The sequence below is a fragment of the Athene cunicularia genome (assembly GCF_003259725.1).
Source record: "Athene cunicularia isolate RWA chromosome 8 unlocalized genomic scaffold, athCun1 chr8_part1, whole genome shotgun sequence".
Taxonomy (NCBI): Eukaryota; Metazoa; Chordata; class Aves; order Strigiformes; family Strigidae; genus Athene; species Athene cunicularia.
The window spans coordinates 21,159,195-21,177,138 of record NW_020799109.1 but is presented as its reverse complement, the minus strand read 5'-3'; the positions used below and the strand labels follow the sequence as shown (position 1 = coordinate 21,177,138).

Sequence of the window (17,944 nt, the reverse complement as noted above, 5' to 3'; positions counted from 1 at the left end):
TATGACTTCTTTAGATCAAGAAAAAAAATCTCACTGTGGAGACTGAATTTATATCAAAACTGGTATAGACTGAATCTATAGCAAAACTGAAAGAAGAAATACCTATGTCAAAGAACATGTTGGATTTTTTGCTTTTGCATAACTTAAAAAAAAAAAAAAAGAGTGCAGAAGATTGAAAGCTAAGGCAGTTATCTTTTTGAGAAAGAGTTGGTCTTCAGGTATTTAGCTGGTCATGGAGTGGAGGGTGGTGTTTTGGTTACAAATTCTATGTGGTAATGCTAGAATCTAAGGCTAATGAAGAAGAATTATTTCTACTGAAAGAGGGTTATAACCAAATGAATGATATTTTTTAAATTTCATCTTCACGTTTTATACTCCAGTGCAAGAATTGGTTAGAAGTACCCCGTTTCATGGCTTCTGCCTCAAATAGTGACCTGTTATTATTGCTGTCACTCTTTCAATTTGGTTGAAGGAAAAGATTCCGACTGAGTTGTTCTCCTTTTATCTTCTCCAAGGGATCTTTGAAGAAATAGAATGTTAAAAATATTTCATGACTGAGAGCATGAAAAGGGGTAATAACCCCTCTGCACATTCTGAGAAAGATTACTTTTCTGTCTGGACTTTGATAATTTGCACTAAAATCCTTCAACAAGAGAATTCTTCTGCATGGGCAAAAGTAATAAGTAAAATACTTAGTGATGTAATACTTTTTCTAGTCTAGTTAGCCAGTGTTGCTGTTTAATAGCACTTTGAAGCTCAGTTATCTTGCAGAGAAACATTACTAGAGTAAAGCAAGTAATTGTAATTTTGAATTCAAAACTCTCTTATTTTTCATCATGGAGCATAATAAGCACTCGTTCTTTTGTTTGCAATTTGTAACTTCTGTTAGTGAGAATCCAGGACTTTATGGGAGTCGGGTCACATGCAGCAGACCGGGAAGACATTAAGAATGGTAAATGCTTAGGGGTTTTACAGAAGTGCCTCATGTGATACCTTCTATTCTAAGCTTAGGTTAAAATTAGAACTAGTCTGACATTGCATTGGAGCCTGAGTGAGAGTTCTAAATGGTTTTGGTAGTACAGACAAGATTCATAATTTATTTCTGCTCCTGCCCAGAAAGCAATGAGCCACAGAAAAGCTGAAGACACCAAATAATTGAGGTAAGTTGTTGTTAAACTATTTCAGATGCTTGGAAGTGAAGTTACTGGGAGATCTGATTACTTGGGGGTAAATTTGCAGCTGTTTTACAGCCACACTTTAGGCATTCCCTTCTAAATTGTTGGCCATAAAGGCATGATTATTACGGTTTTTATTTTCCTGGAAAATAGTAAGATCTAAGAACAAGAAGCTTTTGATGGTAGTTCTGTTACTATATAATTAAATCTCCTTGAAAACAAAGTCATATACTTAGACCTTGTTTCATAATTCATGGTTCTAAAGCAATATTCATGGAATAATATGCTTTCCACAGCAGAAGAGAGTTGCCCAATGTATGCTTTACTAAAAATAAGTACTGATTTGACTGTGTAGTCCAGTACTGGTTTTAGTAGTACAAGTATTAACAAATGCATTTTTTTTCCACATGATTTATATGAAAAGATTTATAAGTTTTCTACCTAAAAAGGTTAATAGTTAAAAAAATGTCTTTAAACAACAAGAAAGGATAGATCAGGTAGATCACTTAATCTCAGTAGGAGTGTAATCCTGGAAAATAAGGCAATTTAAATTGTAACCACTCATCAGAGCAAAAAAAAAAATGTATTAGTCATTACTCTTGCATATTGTGATGAGGAATGGGAAAGGTAATTACTATGAAGATCACTGAAAAAGAAGTTAATCCTTCGAACTCGTAAACATGATCACATTTACATGAGGGAGGGAAAGAGGATGCAATCCTCTCTTTACAGCAAAAAGTTTCTCTTTAGGAACTTAAATGCCAGACTGCATTGTGCCTCACTGTGGTTGCCATTTGTGTCACCTGTCAAATCCTGCCATTCTTCCTTAACAAACAGAGAACAGTTAAGAATCCTTAATAGTAATGTATTGAACCAGATTCTTCTTTATTCAAGCATTACAATTTTATTTTTATGCTGTCTTTACAACAGGAAGCAATCCGGACAATTTACATTCTGTGTTATTTGTCTATACATTTTTAATTAAGTGATTTCAGTATAATAAGGTTTTATGAATAACTGTGTTAGCAAAAGAAATGGTAAGCATAAATTGAACAATTGACAGTTTGAACACAAAAATATTCATTAAAAAATTGTGATTTATCCATGCCACACAAAATTATGATGGAATAAATATGATATAAAAGATTTCTTTAAAAGACAGATTGGCAGCAATTATTGCAGGGAAATATATGTATGAAAAGACCTGAATTTCCACTCCTGTTGTTATCCAGTTGCTTGCTTGGAAGAAAGTTACCCTCGTTTTTTACTTTGAATGGATACGCAAGACTTTTTTTCTTACTCGTCCCTGCAAGTATTAGTAAAAAGTTTCAAGGGGAGCATTCAAATCATCAGTGTTCAGAGTACACTGCTGTTGGCATAAAGTTTAGCCCTCCAAGCTTATCTGAATATCAATATTTTGGCTGCAGTTCATTAAAAAAAAAAAAAAACAAACAAAAACACGCAAAACCAAAACCCCAAAACCCTCCCCAAATGACTCCAGTAACAGCAATAAGAATGCTTTTTAGAGGGATGCACTGATTAGGCTGACTAAGTATCCTACTTCGCTTCTCTTCAGGAAAGTATGTACTAATTATCTCACAAAGGAATAGATGACTTCAAAATTTCAGGCTGATTTTTTTTTTTTTTAAATGTGGATCCTGACAGCAGGCCTACAAGAATTTTCAAAGAGGGATCTGAAGAATTTAAAAAGCCTTTTCTTAAAGGTAATGCATTACTAACTGTAAAATATTTTATAAGGAGTTAAACTATGAAGAAAATTAATGCAAATAAAGTATACTAATTTATTTCCAGCAACAGTTCAGTTTCTTCTAAAGTGCAAAACTCTTTTAGTTACAAGTACTTCTACCAGGATGCAGCTACCAGGATTTAACTCCTTTAAATTGCAACTAAGAGCTTAATTTCTTCCTGGGAAGGGAATGAACGTTCATATCTGCATTTAGTAAGTATGGTCAGTACTCGGCCTACCATTGGAAGGAACTGAGAGCAGCAGTTGTTCACTGACTAGGAATGCAGAGAGATGGCAAGAATACCATTTCCTATTATAAGAAAATGTAACAGGGTGCAATTATATATTTTTATAAGGAGCAAGCAGTTGGTAAAATTATGTCAGCTCTATACATTAATTACATTTAATAATATAATAAAGTGGGTATTGCAGTATTTTAGTTTTCATGTCACTGTCTCCATCTGGTAGCTGATACACACACTAATGCATCGAGCCTGAAATTCAGAGTCAGATTCCTGTGGCTGAATCTGAACATGTAAGGATCATGACTGAAACTGCAGTTTGTGTTGGAACGTTCACTGCTGTGAAGACACTTTGGGAAGTGAGAATACACAAGATAAATGAAGAATTACAGAAGGAAAAAGAGTTCAGACAGAGGTCTGCAGGAAGGTAGGTAAATTGTAGATCTTTAAGTATGTGAAAAGCTAGACTGTATCTTGCATTTCAGAAGACTGTAACTGGTCTTTTCCAACTCATCCAGAGTCGAATTCTTTAGTCATTACTCCAGCAGAATTCCCACTGGTTAGAATAAAGCAATATGGTCAGGTCAAACCAAAAACTATGTTCTGTGATAAAAATATTAGGATAAATACTAAATCCCCTAAAGTCAGATATTAAAATCTGCTCCCATGTGAATAGTCTAACCAGTGGAGATTTAATTTATTTTCTTCTCAGTGGAGGCATTGGTCTTCTGTCTGGCCAGCAGTTTCATGAAATGTGAAGAAATTTAATATTCTACTTTTGGAACTCTTCTTAATTTGCCAGATGTGTTTGAAGTGGAATAACAAATTCAAAAGTTATTAATGGAAAATATAAGCAGAAAGAAAGAGAATTAGCCCATTTTTCATAATTCTTGTTTAAGTCCCCTTTGGAAATCAAGATAAAAGAACCTCGAGCAGATTGACCTTGTTTGTTTGATTGCACTTAGATTTGGTGGGACTGAAGACTTCCTCTTAAGGAGACTGCTTCAAAGTTGATGGCTTTGGAACTTAATTCCACATGACACTACATTCTGTTGCCATGCTGCAACATGTTGAAAGTGAATGAAGTTAGGTCTTCCGACTGTAAATCTGAAGACCTGTAAAACAGAACTCCTATAAGTTACCTCATCCAAACATTACTTCATGTTCTTGTCTTCCCTCAAATTGATAGTATATTTAGCATCGAGATATAATAAACATTGCTTGACATCTGAAAATGCTACTCTTTGTTCCAGAAAATAGAACAGATAGTGATTATTGCCTGTTTTCATTGTTGCACCACTGACAGATCTTCTTTCCCTTGTAGGCTACTACTTGTCTGGGAGGAGAGAGCCGCTTTAGCAAGGCTCAAAGAAAAAGTTATTAATGAAGGTGGAAGAGCAATTTTAAGGATAGAGGAAGAAGAATGGAAGGTAGTGTAGACAGGAATGATTGTTGCTTGGGTTGAACGACTGATGCATTGGAAAATGACTATTTACAACTTTATACTCAGAGCTGTACTATTTTTAATCTATGAAGTGCTCAGCATGTGCTTTGTTAACAATGAATTGAGATACGCTGTTGTGAGTGTGTAAAAGAAAGCTGACTTTTTTCGTTCTGAATATTAACCATTACTCTGCAAAAATATAGCCCAAAAGGCTTTTCTGAATTATAAATTATTTACACTGCAAATTAGTTTAATTATGTAAATCCTCATTAAACATTAACACACCAGAACTACTGAAATGTATCAAAGTGAAAACCCTGTGTTTAGGTACGTGAAAATATTTCTTGCTGTTGTTTACTTTCTCTTTCCAAGAGTGAAAATGAGCTAGCAGATTCCCAGAATACCATTATTCTTGTTTCTAATGTATAGGGGGAAGTGACTAACTGTAGAATCAATGAAAGAGTGGAAGCTGTTTGTTCTGAGCCATACAGAAATGCAGATGCCAGTTGCTATGAAGTGATGAGAATTAGACCTTGTTGAGGCCAGCGAGAGTGACAGCCAAACCAGCAATACTCTGGTGGTCTGTAGGCCAGTGTTCCTTGTTCAGAGCTCATAGCATACAGACAATGTGGTTTTTCTATCCCTCAGCTCTTCTGTTATCAAATGCTCAGTTTTTCTTAAGAGAATAGGAAGTACAATTTAGACGACCATTTAAATGCAAAAAAGCTATGTAGAGCAGTTTCATTTTCAGTTATATTGGCTTTGTTTAAAACAAACAAACAAAAACAAGCACTAGGCTTTTCAGGCAATGACAGTAGTGCATATCTCTAAATCCTGGGAGCAAAAAGTGGGCAGGTTAAATCTGTGGTCAGAATTACCCATGTTGATTGTGTTCATATTGGGACATTACAGTGTAGCTTGAGAAGGAAAGATTTTTTTTTTAATCACAAGACTGTTACTGTTTCAAATAAAACTTCTACATAAGCCTGTATTCTTGTTGTATACTAAGCTGAATTTTTTCTGGTTCATATTTCTTGTCTTAGACACTACCTTCGTGCTTATTGAAACTAGTCCATCTCCAGGAATGGCAGCTTCATAGAACTAGCTTGCAGAAAATTCCTCAGTTCATTGGAAGATTTCACAACCTTGTTGTTCTGGATCTATCCCGAAACTCAATTGAAAATGTACCTAAAGAAATTGGTGAGCTGTGCTTTCTTTTAATTTAAGCTGCTTTTCTAAGAAAATTAATCTTACACAAACATGCCATTTTTGTGCACTTTGCCTGTCTAACAGTCCTAGTGGGTAGTTAGAAAACAGACAATTTAAATCTGGCAGTGAGATTTAAAACCATGGATTCCTTATACATTTTAAAAAAATGGCCAGATGAAGGAGACATGTCTTTATGAAAGCTCCCCATGAGAAAAAAGCTGGTAAGTACAGCACGTACTAGACATCAGAATGCAGCTAGAAAAATGATATTGAAAAACAGGGTTCATGTACCAAGTCTACAGTGTGAGTAGCCTATGTTCATAAGGGGTCTTTTTGTAGCGTATGAGTGCACTTCTGCACTAGAGTCCTGAAGTCCTACTATTTGAATTTCAGTGAATCTTTTTTTTTAGTGAGAACACAGAGCACTTGTGTAACAGTATAAGGATAACACAAACCAAATAATACTCTATTTCAAACAGAATGAATGTGAACATTTATCATTTCTCATTTGTGCTCTCTGCAGGCCAGCTGACTAGCCTCCAAGAGCTGCTTCTCAGTTACAATAGAATCAAGTCTGTTCCCAAGGAAATAAGTAACTGCATCAGTCTGGAAAGACTGGAACTGGCTGCCAACAGGAGTATCTGTGATCTTCCTCCTCAGGTTTTGACAGCCTCTTTCATTTGGCTTAGTTTTGTTTAATGCATATTTTTAATTTATTCAAACCCAATTATCATTAAACTTTGCACTCTGTTTCCAGATTTGCTTAGATATTCTGATTTCACAACTACTCCACAGATACACATGTGAACAATATTATGACTAGTCCAGCTGGAGCCACACGAGGACATACATATACCCCAGTAGTTGAAGGAGCCAATCTCTATTTTGTCTTGATAAATTATGTGGTAGTGCATATGGGGCAGTGATACACTTGATGTTAACTTGTTTAGACTAAAGGTCATCACTGATTTACCCCACTGAGGGTCTGACACCTTAGCACAGAGAAGTTCCCTATGGTTGAGAATCATACCATAGGCCAGGACCCAACTCTAAGCATCTTTACCATAGCTTCTAGCTCTGAAAAGGGTTTGTGTGACTTATACAACTGCTTATGCAGAGAATTCAATGAATATTGTTCTGAGATGTTGAATGCAATTACGAGAGAATAAAAACAACTGCTCACCTACTACTGAGGCTTAATTTGGACTGACCTAAGCATGAGACCTGCATATCTAAATATTAGTCTCAGAGATGACAACTATGTAACCGTATTTACTTGGTTTAACTTCTTTAAAAAAACAGTAGTGGCAATAGTTGACAGCAATTAGTGCCTTGCAAAACTGAGCGAGTCTAAACATTGATACCTAACAACAAATCTTCAAATGAAAACAAACGCTATTAATCAGAATCCAGAGTTTACAAAAATCTATGTGGATACAGGTTACATGTTGTAGAGTGATAGCTTTTAAATTAACAGCTCACAGCAAATACACAGTTCTGTCCTACTGAGATTAGTTGATGTGAACACTGCGAAGCTTCGATTATATGTACTTGAGTAACTGAGTGTTTAGACAATTGGACCAGATATGCAATAAACCACCTCTGCATCACTTGAACATCGTAAAAGCACCTGAAGGCATGAGTCACCAAAGGACTTAGGTGTTGCAATACTGAATGATGCTATGTTTAATTTTTATAATGTTTTGCCATAGTAGATTTCACAGTGTGGAAGGTGTCTAGGTTCCCTCTAAAATACAGGCCATGCAATTTGATCCATAAAAATCTAAATATTTGACAAAGAAAAAACCGCATATTGCACGGAGTATGAAAGACTAACAATAGTGGTATCTTTAATTTGTTCTCAAGGCTTGAGATGTATCTGTGGTGTAGTCATGGCATTCAGCTTCTCAGCAGTTAGCACACTCACTGCCAGGTAGGAGATAAATTTCTTCTGCCTGACCAGTTTCAAACTCACCTACTTTCCAAGTCAGAACTGTAACTGTTAAGTAATATCAGCTAATGTAAGTCAGAAACCATTCTGTGTTTACTAACTCCCAAATGTATTATAATTTTTTTAAATAGTTTCTTTTTTTTCAGTCAACATTATTACAGCACTGCTATAATGGAACAGCTATACAAACTTGGAATAAATCTCCCTTTCTTTCCAGCTTGGTGATCTAAAGAAGCTTTCACACATAGATCTGTGTATGAATCAGTTTACTACCATCCCTTCAGCTCTTCTCAACATGTCAAATCTAGAATGGTTAGATATGGGGGGAAATAAACTCCAGGAGCTTCCTGATGCAATTGACAGGTACCTAAAGCTTAAAACTCATGTTAGTCTTAATTCCATTGCATTGAAACTCTAATTATTAAATCCTACTTCAAAAGATTATTTTAACATTAACATCACTACAAATTTAAGATTTATCAGCCGTAATGTGATATTTTAAATGAGCTGGAATAATCCATTCAATAAACAATAAATTCAGTATCAAATAGATATTAGGAAGCATTTCTTTACAGAACGTGTTGTCATGCATTGGAATGGGCTGCCCAGGGAGGTGGTGGAGTCCCCGTCCCTGGAGGGGTTTAAGAGCTGGGTTGACATAGCACTGAGGGATAGGGTGGAGTTGAGAACTGTCAATGTTAATGATTGGACTAGGTGATGTTCAAGGGTTTTTCCAACCTATATGATTCTGTGGTATTTCTTGCCCTTGACACTTTTGACAAGAGGTTGGGTGATTATCTTGGATATGAGGTTTCCTTTGAGAATTGTTGCATTCTTTATGAGAGATCTTTATGGGGCTGTAAAAATGAATCAATTCCTTTATATTAATGATTAAGAAGATTAATTTTCTAAATCTTTATGGATTGTGCAAATACCTATTTTACAGAATGGAGAATCTCCACACTTTATGGCTCCAAAGGAATGAGATAAACTCTTTGCCAGAAACCATTGGTAATATGAAAAATCTTAGTACTCTTGTTCTTAGCAACAACAAACTTAAGGATATTCCAGCTCGTCTGAAGGACATGACAAATCTGAGGTAAGAAAAATCAGCAGAAATATAAATAAAAATACCAGGAGGTAAGTGTTAAAGCCTCCCTTGAGTTGTATATCATAAAGTGATACTAAGTGGAAAAGGCATGTCCACAGTTATACAGATGAACACAATACCATATAAATCAGCATAATTTCACAGACTCATAACAGTTGAGGATCTGGTCAAGAAAGCTTTGTGTAGCACAACTCATTCATGCTAGTTACAGTCCCAAATGAAAAAGGAAACCATAGTACATTTTCTCATTTCCAAAAAGGTCCAAATGCTGACTTCTAATTGGCCTTTTACATCACTCTCTAAAGCCAAGAGCTAGGAGGAAAAATATGTAACAATGATAAAAATGACAAAAAGTAGAACTTTTGCACTGAGAAGTCAAGCATTCAGAATTAAATAAAAAGGATTAGGTATAAGGATACTCCTGTACTTGCTTTGGAAAATAAAGAATGAATGTAAATTTTTAATTGGTAGAATTAGAAATGTTCTTTTGTATACTGTGACAGAAACTTTCCTGTTGTTTGCATTTTCATTTGAATTACTGGATACTGGCCATTTTAAAGAAAACTAGTCTAAATCATGTCTAACCCAGTAAGACAATTCCTGGTTTTAGATGTTTTGGAAGAAGCAGCACCTCTTAAAAATATATCTATACAAGCACAGGCCCAGGGATGGATGAAGAACAGAGGGAGACAGGGTTGGCTATTGCCTTGCAATGGTGGGAGAATCCAGGCATTTGAATGTGTGTGGAAGCTCAGTAAGGCTGACAGTGGGGTTAAAACCTGAAGCTAAAAATGATGAGAACTGCAATGTTTTCTCCCACCACAATCAGCTACTGTTAGAAGGCATCATCTTAGCTTAGTTTACTTAAACTCATCACTATATTAGTAATATTAAAAGACTTATTTTATTTTGCTCAAAATACTGTTTGAGTACTCTTAATTCAGTTTCAAAAGAGTTGATCTCTGGACAAAACCTACTGCAAGAGTAACCTTTTCTGGTGAACTATCAGATTTGTCAACTTCAGAGACAATCCACTGGAGTTAGAGGTAACACTCCCTCCATGCGAGGATACAGAAGAGGAAGACCAACAGGAAATGTTTGGCATTGAATTCATGCACATGTATATCCAGGAGTCACTCAAAAAAACAGGTATGGCTTTTTTACGAATTCTAATCTCTCTGGAGTACAGTGACACAGGGAACAATAAACCAGATTAAAGGAAGCTAGGATACATATACAAATAAAACAGGAATAATCTTAATAAATATAACATCTTAGTAAAAATCTGTTTACAGTTTTTTCAGAGGGCAGGGTTGCTTTTATCAGGAGCTGGCACAGTAGGTCTTCACATGAACAGCATATACATCTAGTAAGTACATACTGGAACTGTGGAACACTGGAATAAACATGCCTAAGTTGCCTACAGCCTGGGTAACTGGAAGTTGATGACTGTCTCTTGTACTTGAAATTTAATCAGAGTTTACATAGTGTGGGTCTTCCAGCACTGTTTGTCTCATGAAGCTCAACCTTCCCTATTTTTAGATGTTGTCCAGATGGGGACTACCAAAGGAGGATGTAAGGGAGAGAGCCTACGTTCCCAACATACAACATTTTTAGCAATGAAGTATCAATGCCTGATATAAGCAGATGTTTCTCACAACTTGCTTTTGCTGACCAAAAATCCAGTGACCTAAACAAACCCCCCCCCCCAGTTTCATCCCATTTCTAAATCACTCTGATAAGAAAATGCTGTTACCAGTCTCAAAGGTAATAGCTTAAAGGCTATAGTAAGAGACCAAAAAAAAGCACTTGAACAGATGTGCATGTAGAGCTGTTACCTGCAGAGAGAACTTCTTTGCAGATATAAAATGTTTTCTCTGATCTTCGTTCTATATATCATGAAGGCTTAAAAATGAATGATTGAAACACTCTTGATTTAGAATGCTTAAGACAGCTTTTTTCTTATCAGTATTTCATGAATGAATAATCAAATTAGCAAAAATATATCAAAATGACAGTTTACAAATAAGTTTTCTTCCTTAACAGATTACCTTAGCAGCATGGTCTGATGAAAGTACCTAGGCCTACTTAAATAATTTAAGAGGAAAGATAAAGCTATTCTGAACTTTAAAGTGAAAACAAAGCATGTTAATTTCTCTTATTTTAACCCATTCTTTTTTAGGAAATCTGGAAAGTTGTACTTCTGGTCCTTCTCCTGTCATAAATGCTAATGAATAAATAACGTAACTGTGAATGGAAGAATATTATCAAGTATACTTCCTCCTAGCAAAGAGGCATACAACAGGTTTCAGATATTCGTCAGGATTTTATTTTTCTGTCAATGAGAACTGGTTTGCATATTTGTAACTTCCAGTGAAACTGGGAAATATAAGACCTCTTCCTGGGTACAGGAAAGACTGAAACAGTTTTTTCGCAAACAATGATTGGCTTTTAAAAAAATCCAGATAAGTTTTATAGGTTTTTTTCCTACCAATTCCAAATCTATTTCCTGTCATGTAGTTGGCGCTGTTATCAAAGACGGACTTGGGACAGCTGTCAACAGGACATTCTCCAAGGACACATCAGACTCTGTATAATACTGTAGTGCAGCCTTGTATCCTCGTTGTTGTAAATATTCAATCCGCCCGTGATCAATCAACAGTTTACAAAGGCAACCTATCTCCTTTCGTTCTTCAACAGTAAGTATTCTAGTTTCACAAAAAGGAGGAAAAGAATGAACATGTCAGAAGAATAGTTTTGTTGATTAACATTAGTAGTTAAGCTTAGAAAAACTACTGAAATCACTGCAAATTCATTTCAGTTCAGGCTAGCATGACTGTTAAAATATTTTGAACTGTAAGTCCATGAAAACTGTATTTTTAAAGTAGACTATTTCTATAAATTTAGTAGTTGTTTCTGTAAAATTAGTCATTTTGAGGACCTAAAAGAATTTTATATACCACTATATATAATTTTACTTTTCTGCAGGAGTCCATTTATAGAAAAAAAATTATGTACCCTTGTAAAGTATCAGAATCGCCCTCTGTCTTGATGAATGTTTGCTCATGTCCTCCTGTGTCGTTAGTTTGATCTTCACTTTCTTCACTTGTAGGGGCTTTGGTTGTGGCTTCTAGCATGCCACAAGTGGCCCAGCTACTCATTCTTGTAAAATAATGGAATTCTACTGGTCCAAGTCCTACTGCTTTAAAGAACTCTCTGCCTACATAATGTGTCCAGTCACACTTGTGATGGCAACACAGTGCAATAACAATTCCAGCTACAGGCTTACAGTCTTCTTTGTTGCTTTCATTATCAGCAGAATTGTTAGAAGCCACCTCTTTCTTGTCGGTCCTAGAGCGTTTTGGTGCAGGCTCTTCATTTTCTCCATCACAAGCAGCTGTATAACTTTCAACCAAGCATCTCAAAGCAAGATCTAGGAAAGAACAGCCGTACTGCCTCCAAAAAATAGCAACAAACACCATGCCACTATTTATACAGGCTCTATCACAGTTGGGAATGTGCTTCCCACAAAGAACAATAAAAGTATACATCACAAAGTAAGCCAGAAAGCAGTTTTAAGGATAACTAGAAATTACAAGTATGCTTTGAAAACATGAAAACTCTAAATGCTAAATAAATATTATGAGGCCTCTGGATCTACTAAGGGCTTACCCTCTTGAATATTTGTTCTACACAAGTGAATTTGAAATACTTTGGTTAACAAACTTGCATATTGTAGGTGGATCTCTTTCCTGTAAAACATGCAAGCAATTGCTCTGCAAGCTTGATATCTAGGACACAATCTACTTAATATGTACAGGCACTTCTTAAATATGACACCTGTATAGGTACTGTTACAAAAATGACACAATTAAGCATTTGAGATGCCTTTCTCTACTTAGTAGACGTAACATTAGAAAAAGTATATTAGTCTAAAATTATCAGGACAGAAACACATTCTTATCTGCTTGCTTAGGATACATATTCAGACAGCCAATACAAATCTAGAAAGAAAATATTTCAGAGTAGAGGCTACAGTGTTAAAAAAAGGCACTTCTAACAGTATACAAATACATGACCCATACCACCACACGCTTTTTTTTGTTCTACTCTATAAAAAATATGAAAGGTTTTACTTATGTCTAAAGTAGCCTTGAATCTATTATCCATTTATTATTTCACTGAGGTCAACAGGTATTTAGAATGTAATTACTACATTTGCTAACAATGGATTAGAGGGCAAGAAAAACTTAAAAGGACAGTTTGGAAGATCAGTCCCTTCAGACTGTAAGATTTAATATCTTAATATGCTGCAGTTAACACATATAATTTATACCTGTCGCAGCACCACACAAATGCTTCCCAATTCCTACTACTGGTAGTCTGTTCATCTCCAAAATAGGTACCTTCTCTGGACGGGGAAAAAAAAAAAAGCAGTAAAATAAACACACACACACAATCCCCCAAAACCCCAGAACTTCTATTATTATAGCTGGGGAAGTATTTTTTCTGGATAATGTAATTTCAGCACACTTAAATAAATGTTAACCTTTACTGAAAACACAGTGGTCTGTACGTACAGTTACAAGCTATTAAATGAAAGTTTCTATTTCTGAAACAAATTAGGACAATCAGATGCTGTGGCTGAGAAGCATATTTAACCATTTCAGCCTTTCTATACTGCCTGTGAAAAGCAAATGACATTAACGCATCTCATGATGACAGGTGTTCCCACAAATTCTGTTGATATGCACAGAATATCAATATACACAATATATAGCATATATGCATATCGACGATATGCATGACTTGCTTCAGTCTGCACACCTATAACAAACAATGCAAAGGTGTTTAATCCTGCAAGTTCTAAAAAAATCCTCCAAAATGTTTTGGTTTTTGCTATTTCTTGCCTATAATTATGTGTATAAAAAGCCAAACATTTTAAATCTCCATTTTTTTTTATATATATATATATATTTATTTATTTATTTTATTTTTTTTTTAAATATATATATACATACACACACGTGTATATATACACACACACACGTGTATGTATATGCATATACACACAGCATTAATGTGTCCAAGTAACCACTGAAAATAATCTTCAAAACCAAGCACATTTAAGCTACATACAAACTGACTTGAACTCCAGTATTCAAAATCTAAAATTAAGTCTCTGTTTCACAAGCCAAGAAGTAACTTACTTAAACATAAATGCTGAATATCAACTTGTAGCCTTTCAAATACAGAATCTCTTCTTTTATGTTTTCCATCCACCTGTGTAAACATAACAAGATTACTAATTATTTTGCTCCAGGGATTAATGCCAGACTTTTGTCCTGACAAGTCTGCACATTTCCAACACCCTACACCATTTTTTTCCCTAATAAGTTTGCTATTGGCAAAGTATGGAATGTACACAATCACACTTCCCAAACTTTCACAATTTAAAAGCTTTATGTTCTCTTTGAAGATAAAAAGCAAATTCTAACAGCTTCAACAACAACAGTTTAAAAATTATACTCTTGCTAATGTGGCAATATCCTCTCTTACCTTGAATCTTGTAGTTGCCCTTTCCACAAGCAAAAACTGAACATTTTCAACATTCTGTAAGGCAACATCAACCCAATGAGACAGCTTTCCCCGCCCAGCTCCAAACTCAACAAAGCATCTTCCTGGACCAAGTAAATGTAATTTTTCCATGTTACCTAAAATAGAAGCCTACAAGAATCAAAGGATTATTTACAAATATATAGACTGTGTATTGTAATGCCTGATAGAAAACTGATTATTTCACTAAACTGCAGAGGTCTTTTCTAAGTCTTCCATTCCCTGAGGAATTAGGGAAAAGTTCTTGTGTGTACAGAGGAAAGGGATTATAGCAGCACCCATCCCTTCTTCCACTGCTCACAGAACTCCACCCAGAAGTTTCTGGAATGGATTTTTGGGATCAAGTACACATTATAATATTATTCTCTGCTGATTCTCAAAGTAGTCATCTAAAAGATCTGTATTGTTCTGGATTTTCTGTGAAGCATCAGTGGCTGCTGAGCCCTCTCTGCTGCAGTTATGTGTTTTGGAATACATAGAAAAGTAGACCACAGGAAGAAAGTACAGTAAAAAGACATTTCTCACTTTTAAATTTTCCTTCCCTAAACTTTTTCTTCTGCTACAGTATGCAATCTGTCTCCCTTAAAATTCATACTGCTCCATATACATTAAAAACGCAGAAGATGAACTCAGGGTCTCCAATTCTTTTTATGCATCTGTTACACAATCAGGAAATCATTTTCTTACAGAAAAAGTAAAAAATTCCTTTTACTTCTTAGCAAATACAACATTTTACATTTGTAGCTCAGATTTATTATGAGCTGATATAAAATAAGAATATGCAAGTAAAAATTCAGAACACACAATTTGTATTTCAGTATCCTAATGAACTTTTATTACTCTTAAAGCAGCCACTCCAAGGTTATATGTATGCTGTAGACTTAATAGAGCATATCAGATTTCCTCTATACAGAGAGACTAGTATTACGCACACACACTCACTCCAATTTACAGCAATGGAATTCTACATTTAAAAACATCTATAGCTATTAGTAAAGCAGTGACCATACCTGTTGTTTCAAGTGTTTGAAAGCGGATTCCCCATTCTTTGGGTCATTTAAGGCTTCTTGTAAAGCCTGGTGGGACAGTATTTGTTCCTTAAGGTCAAGTTCCAGGCCTGCATGCAAATGCAAAACTTTTAGGAATAGGTTTCCATTTTTCAAGAGTTTCTGGTTTTGTATCATACATGTTACATTATTCAGACAAGAGCTCCATTTGAGGCACTATCAAAATAGACCTATGTTTATAACAGAGCTGTATTGTTATATGTAGTGATATTTGCATGGAAGACAAAAAACACAAAAGAAAGGGAGATTAGTTACATGAACAAAAGATCAGTGTTTTATTCTATCAATCTAGTTTATTCTTCTGAGTAAAATTTAGCTATTGGAGGATTGCCTACATCTTGATGATAATTACTTCAGATGTGTTTAGTGCCAAATATCTCACATTTTCAGAGATACCTATCAACAAAAAAAAACAATAAAATATTTAAGCAATTCAGTTTCAAATACCTTATTTTCAGTATTAAGTAAGCTCACCATTACTTGCTTTTTTCACCTTGATAATTAAGTTCTTCAACTCTTCTTTGGACAGAGAAGAAATAGGTACCTTTTTAAAGACAAAAAAAAAAAAAGCCAACCATAAATACAAGACCTTTTTGGTTTTGCTAGTTGATTAGTCATATGATAAATTACAACATGTTATGTAGGGACTGAGCATTAGAACAAATAGATGTACTCACTGTTTTTTCTGGTATTTCTGCTACATCTTTTAAACCTGCATTAATATCTTGAACAAAGTAGACCTTTAAAAATAAAAATTAAAAAAAAAAAAAAATTGATTTTGTTAATTACCAGGAAGCAAAAAGCTAACTTCTTCAGTGTTTCATCATAAGGTACACAGAAACAGGAATCCACTGCAAAAAATATTCCAAGTAATTTTTTTTTCCTGTAGTCTGATCCTAAATCCCCAGCACAAATGACTGACATGTTTTAGCATGATTGCACGTGTTCATAAGAGTTAAGCTGCCAATGCTTACTAGACTGATTCCAGAGATCACTTTAAGGTTTCCTATGTAATACCAAAGGCGCAATACTCGTAAGGCAGAAAGGCAGACAGTAAAGAAGTCATCTTCTGTTTTCTTGAAACAGCTGTTGAGACATACATCCTATTCCTTCCCTCAGCACTAGCTGCAACTGTCAGCCTAGCTTTTCATCATCCACTGCTCGCTTGAGTGAAGTGGCCAAGCTGGCTAGGGCAGCAGACTGTCAGATGTAGGAAAACGCCCAGAGTCTCCCTGCTAGTTTTGCTTCCCAAGGACAGTCTCTCACCAAACCTGTGAAATGAATAGCATTGTGAGAGACTGTTCTTAGAGCACATAAAATTAATTCAGCATTTTTATTTGTAACTAAGAGAACTGAAAAGTTGTACTGAACTACAATGAGAGGGGAAATAAAAGATGAGATTAGAATGTGAATTTCATTTCAGCAAGTACCTATTCATCTTCCCTACTGTCATGCTTGCTGAGACTGCTGTCTGCCAGTTCACACCTGCTGTCAGCACAGTTAAGTTCTCTGCAGAGCTCTAATGTTTAAGGTCTTAAATCTGAGAGGAGGTAGTGAGTGCTGCACTTACTGGCTTTGGCTTCTCTCTTGAATTACATTTTTTTAAATGCTTTTGTAGTTGGTCTTCATATACAGTGCTAAAATCCAAATGGAAAAAAAAAAATAAGTAGTAGCATTTATCATGTGAACTCCGACAAAGAATAGGAAAAGCATTTACATATACTTACTGTTTTGGATCAAGAGGGCACGGAATTCTTTTTCTGTCATTTTCTTGCTAGTTGTAAAAGAAAAGTTTTAGACAACACTTCAGCAGCTATTCAGTGTTACTGTTTCAGAAAAGCTGTTGAGGGACATCGGAGTTTCACAAAACATCTATTTTATGGTAGGTGGGTTAACCGGAATAGAGAATTTAATACTTAAATGGGCCCTAAAAGAATAAACCCTTGATGTTAACGGCAGGGTTACTGCTGTGCTGAACTGATGGTCTTAGCTCAAAGGAAGGCGCAGCGCTGCCTCTCTGCCCATGCTGCGGGGCCAGCTCAGGCGGACATGCCGCCCAGGCCCCCTGGGTGCCGCCGGTGCCTCCCCGCTGCCTGAGAACCCGGGGCTCCCCTGCCCCCAGGAGCCCCTCCTCCCCCGCCGGAGAAGGGGGACTGTTGCTCCGCCCAGCAAGGCCCGGTACCTCCTGCTGCCCATGCTCTCCGCAAAAGCGCCTCCCAGGAGCCGGGATCATCTTGCAGAAGCGCTTCTTCCTCTCCACGAAATAGGCACATCGCCCCGGGAGAGGAGAGCCACGTCTCGGCTCCGGCGCCGCCATTTCCGTCCCGGCACTCTTTGCGCGCGCCGCCTCGGCTCCATCTTGAGGCTCCTCCTCCGCGGGAG

General features: G+C 36.1%; 2 protein-coding genes across 6 annotated transcripts; one reads left to right on the top strand and one right to left on the bottom strand.

Annotated features, from left to right (window-relative positions):
- Nucleotides 1-545: 545 nt before the first annotated feature.
- LRRC39 (leucine rich repeat containing 39) lies at nt 546-11,171 on the top strand. Of its 5 annotated transcripts, XM_026854053.1 has the most exons (9): nt 546-1,160; nt 2,841-2,899; nt 3,391-3,591; nt 4,489-4,594; nt 5,652-5,808; nt 6,341-6,477; nt 7,986-8,131; nt 8,715-8,867; nt 9,889-10,707. In XM_026854053.1, exons 3-9 carry the CDS (start codon nt 3,467-3,469, stop codon nt 10,094-10,096), a joined length of 1,032 nt encoding a protein of 343 aa, XP_026709854.1. In that variant the 5' UTR covers nt 546-1,160; nt 2,841-2,899; nt 3,391-3,466; the 3' UTR covers nt 10,097-10,707. The 5 variants fall into 5 exon arrangements, with proteins under 5 accessions (XP_026709854.1, XP_026709853.1, XP_026709852.1 ...); XM_026854052.1 differs by lacking the exon at nt 2,841-2,899; XM_026854051.1 differs by having other exon boundaries at nt 2,841-3,591.
- TRMT13 (tRNA methyltransferase 13 homolog) lies at nt 10,815-17,931 on the bottom strand. The gene is made up of 11 exons (XM_026854050.1): nt 17,745-17,931; nt 17,290-17,336; nt 17,133-17,199; nt 16,240-16,302; nt 16,037-16,106; nt 15,506-15,612; nt 14,439-14,606; nt 14,090-14,162; nt 13,216-13,290; nt 11,898-12,312; nt 10,815-11,587 (listed from the first exon to the last, which is right to left on the bottom strand). Exons 1-11 carry the CDS (start codon nt 17,877-17,879, stop codon nt 11,392-11,394), a joined length of 1,416 nt encoding a protein of 471 aa, XP_026709851.1. The 5' UTR covers nt 17,880-17,931; the 3' UTR covers nt 10,815-11,391.
- Nucleotides 17,932-17,944: the final 13 nt, after the last annotated feature.

Bases quoted from the DNA above. Each gene is read 5' to 3' on its own strand.
- LRRC39 (XM_026854052.1), top strand. From the start codon at position 3,467: ATGACTGAAACTGCAGTTTGTGTTGGAACGTTCACTGCTGTGAAGACA. The intron at 6,478-7,985 runs GTTTTGACAGCC...CTTTCTTTCCAG, and splicing joins TCTGTGATCTTCCTCCTCAG to CTTGGTGATCTAAAGAAGCT. The intron at 8,132-8,714 runs GTACCTAAAGCT...CCTATTTTACAG, and splicing joins CTTCCTGATGCAATTGACAG to AATGGAGAATCTCCACACTT.
- TRMT13 (XM_026854050.1), bottom strand. From the start codon at position 17,879: ATGGCGGCGCCGGAGCCGAGACGTGGCTCTCCTCTCCCGGGGCGATGT. The intron at 17,200-17,289 runs GTAAGTATATGT...TTTGGATTTTAG, and splicing joins TGCCCTCTTGATCCAAAACA to CACTGTATATGAAGACCAAC. The intron at 15,613-16,036 runs GTGAGCTTACTT...ATTTGCATGCAG, and splicing joins GGTGAAAAAAGCAAGTAATG to GCCTGGAACTTGACCTTAAG.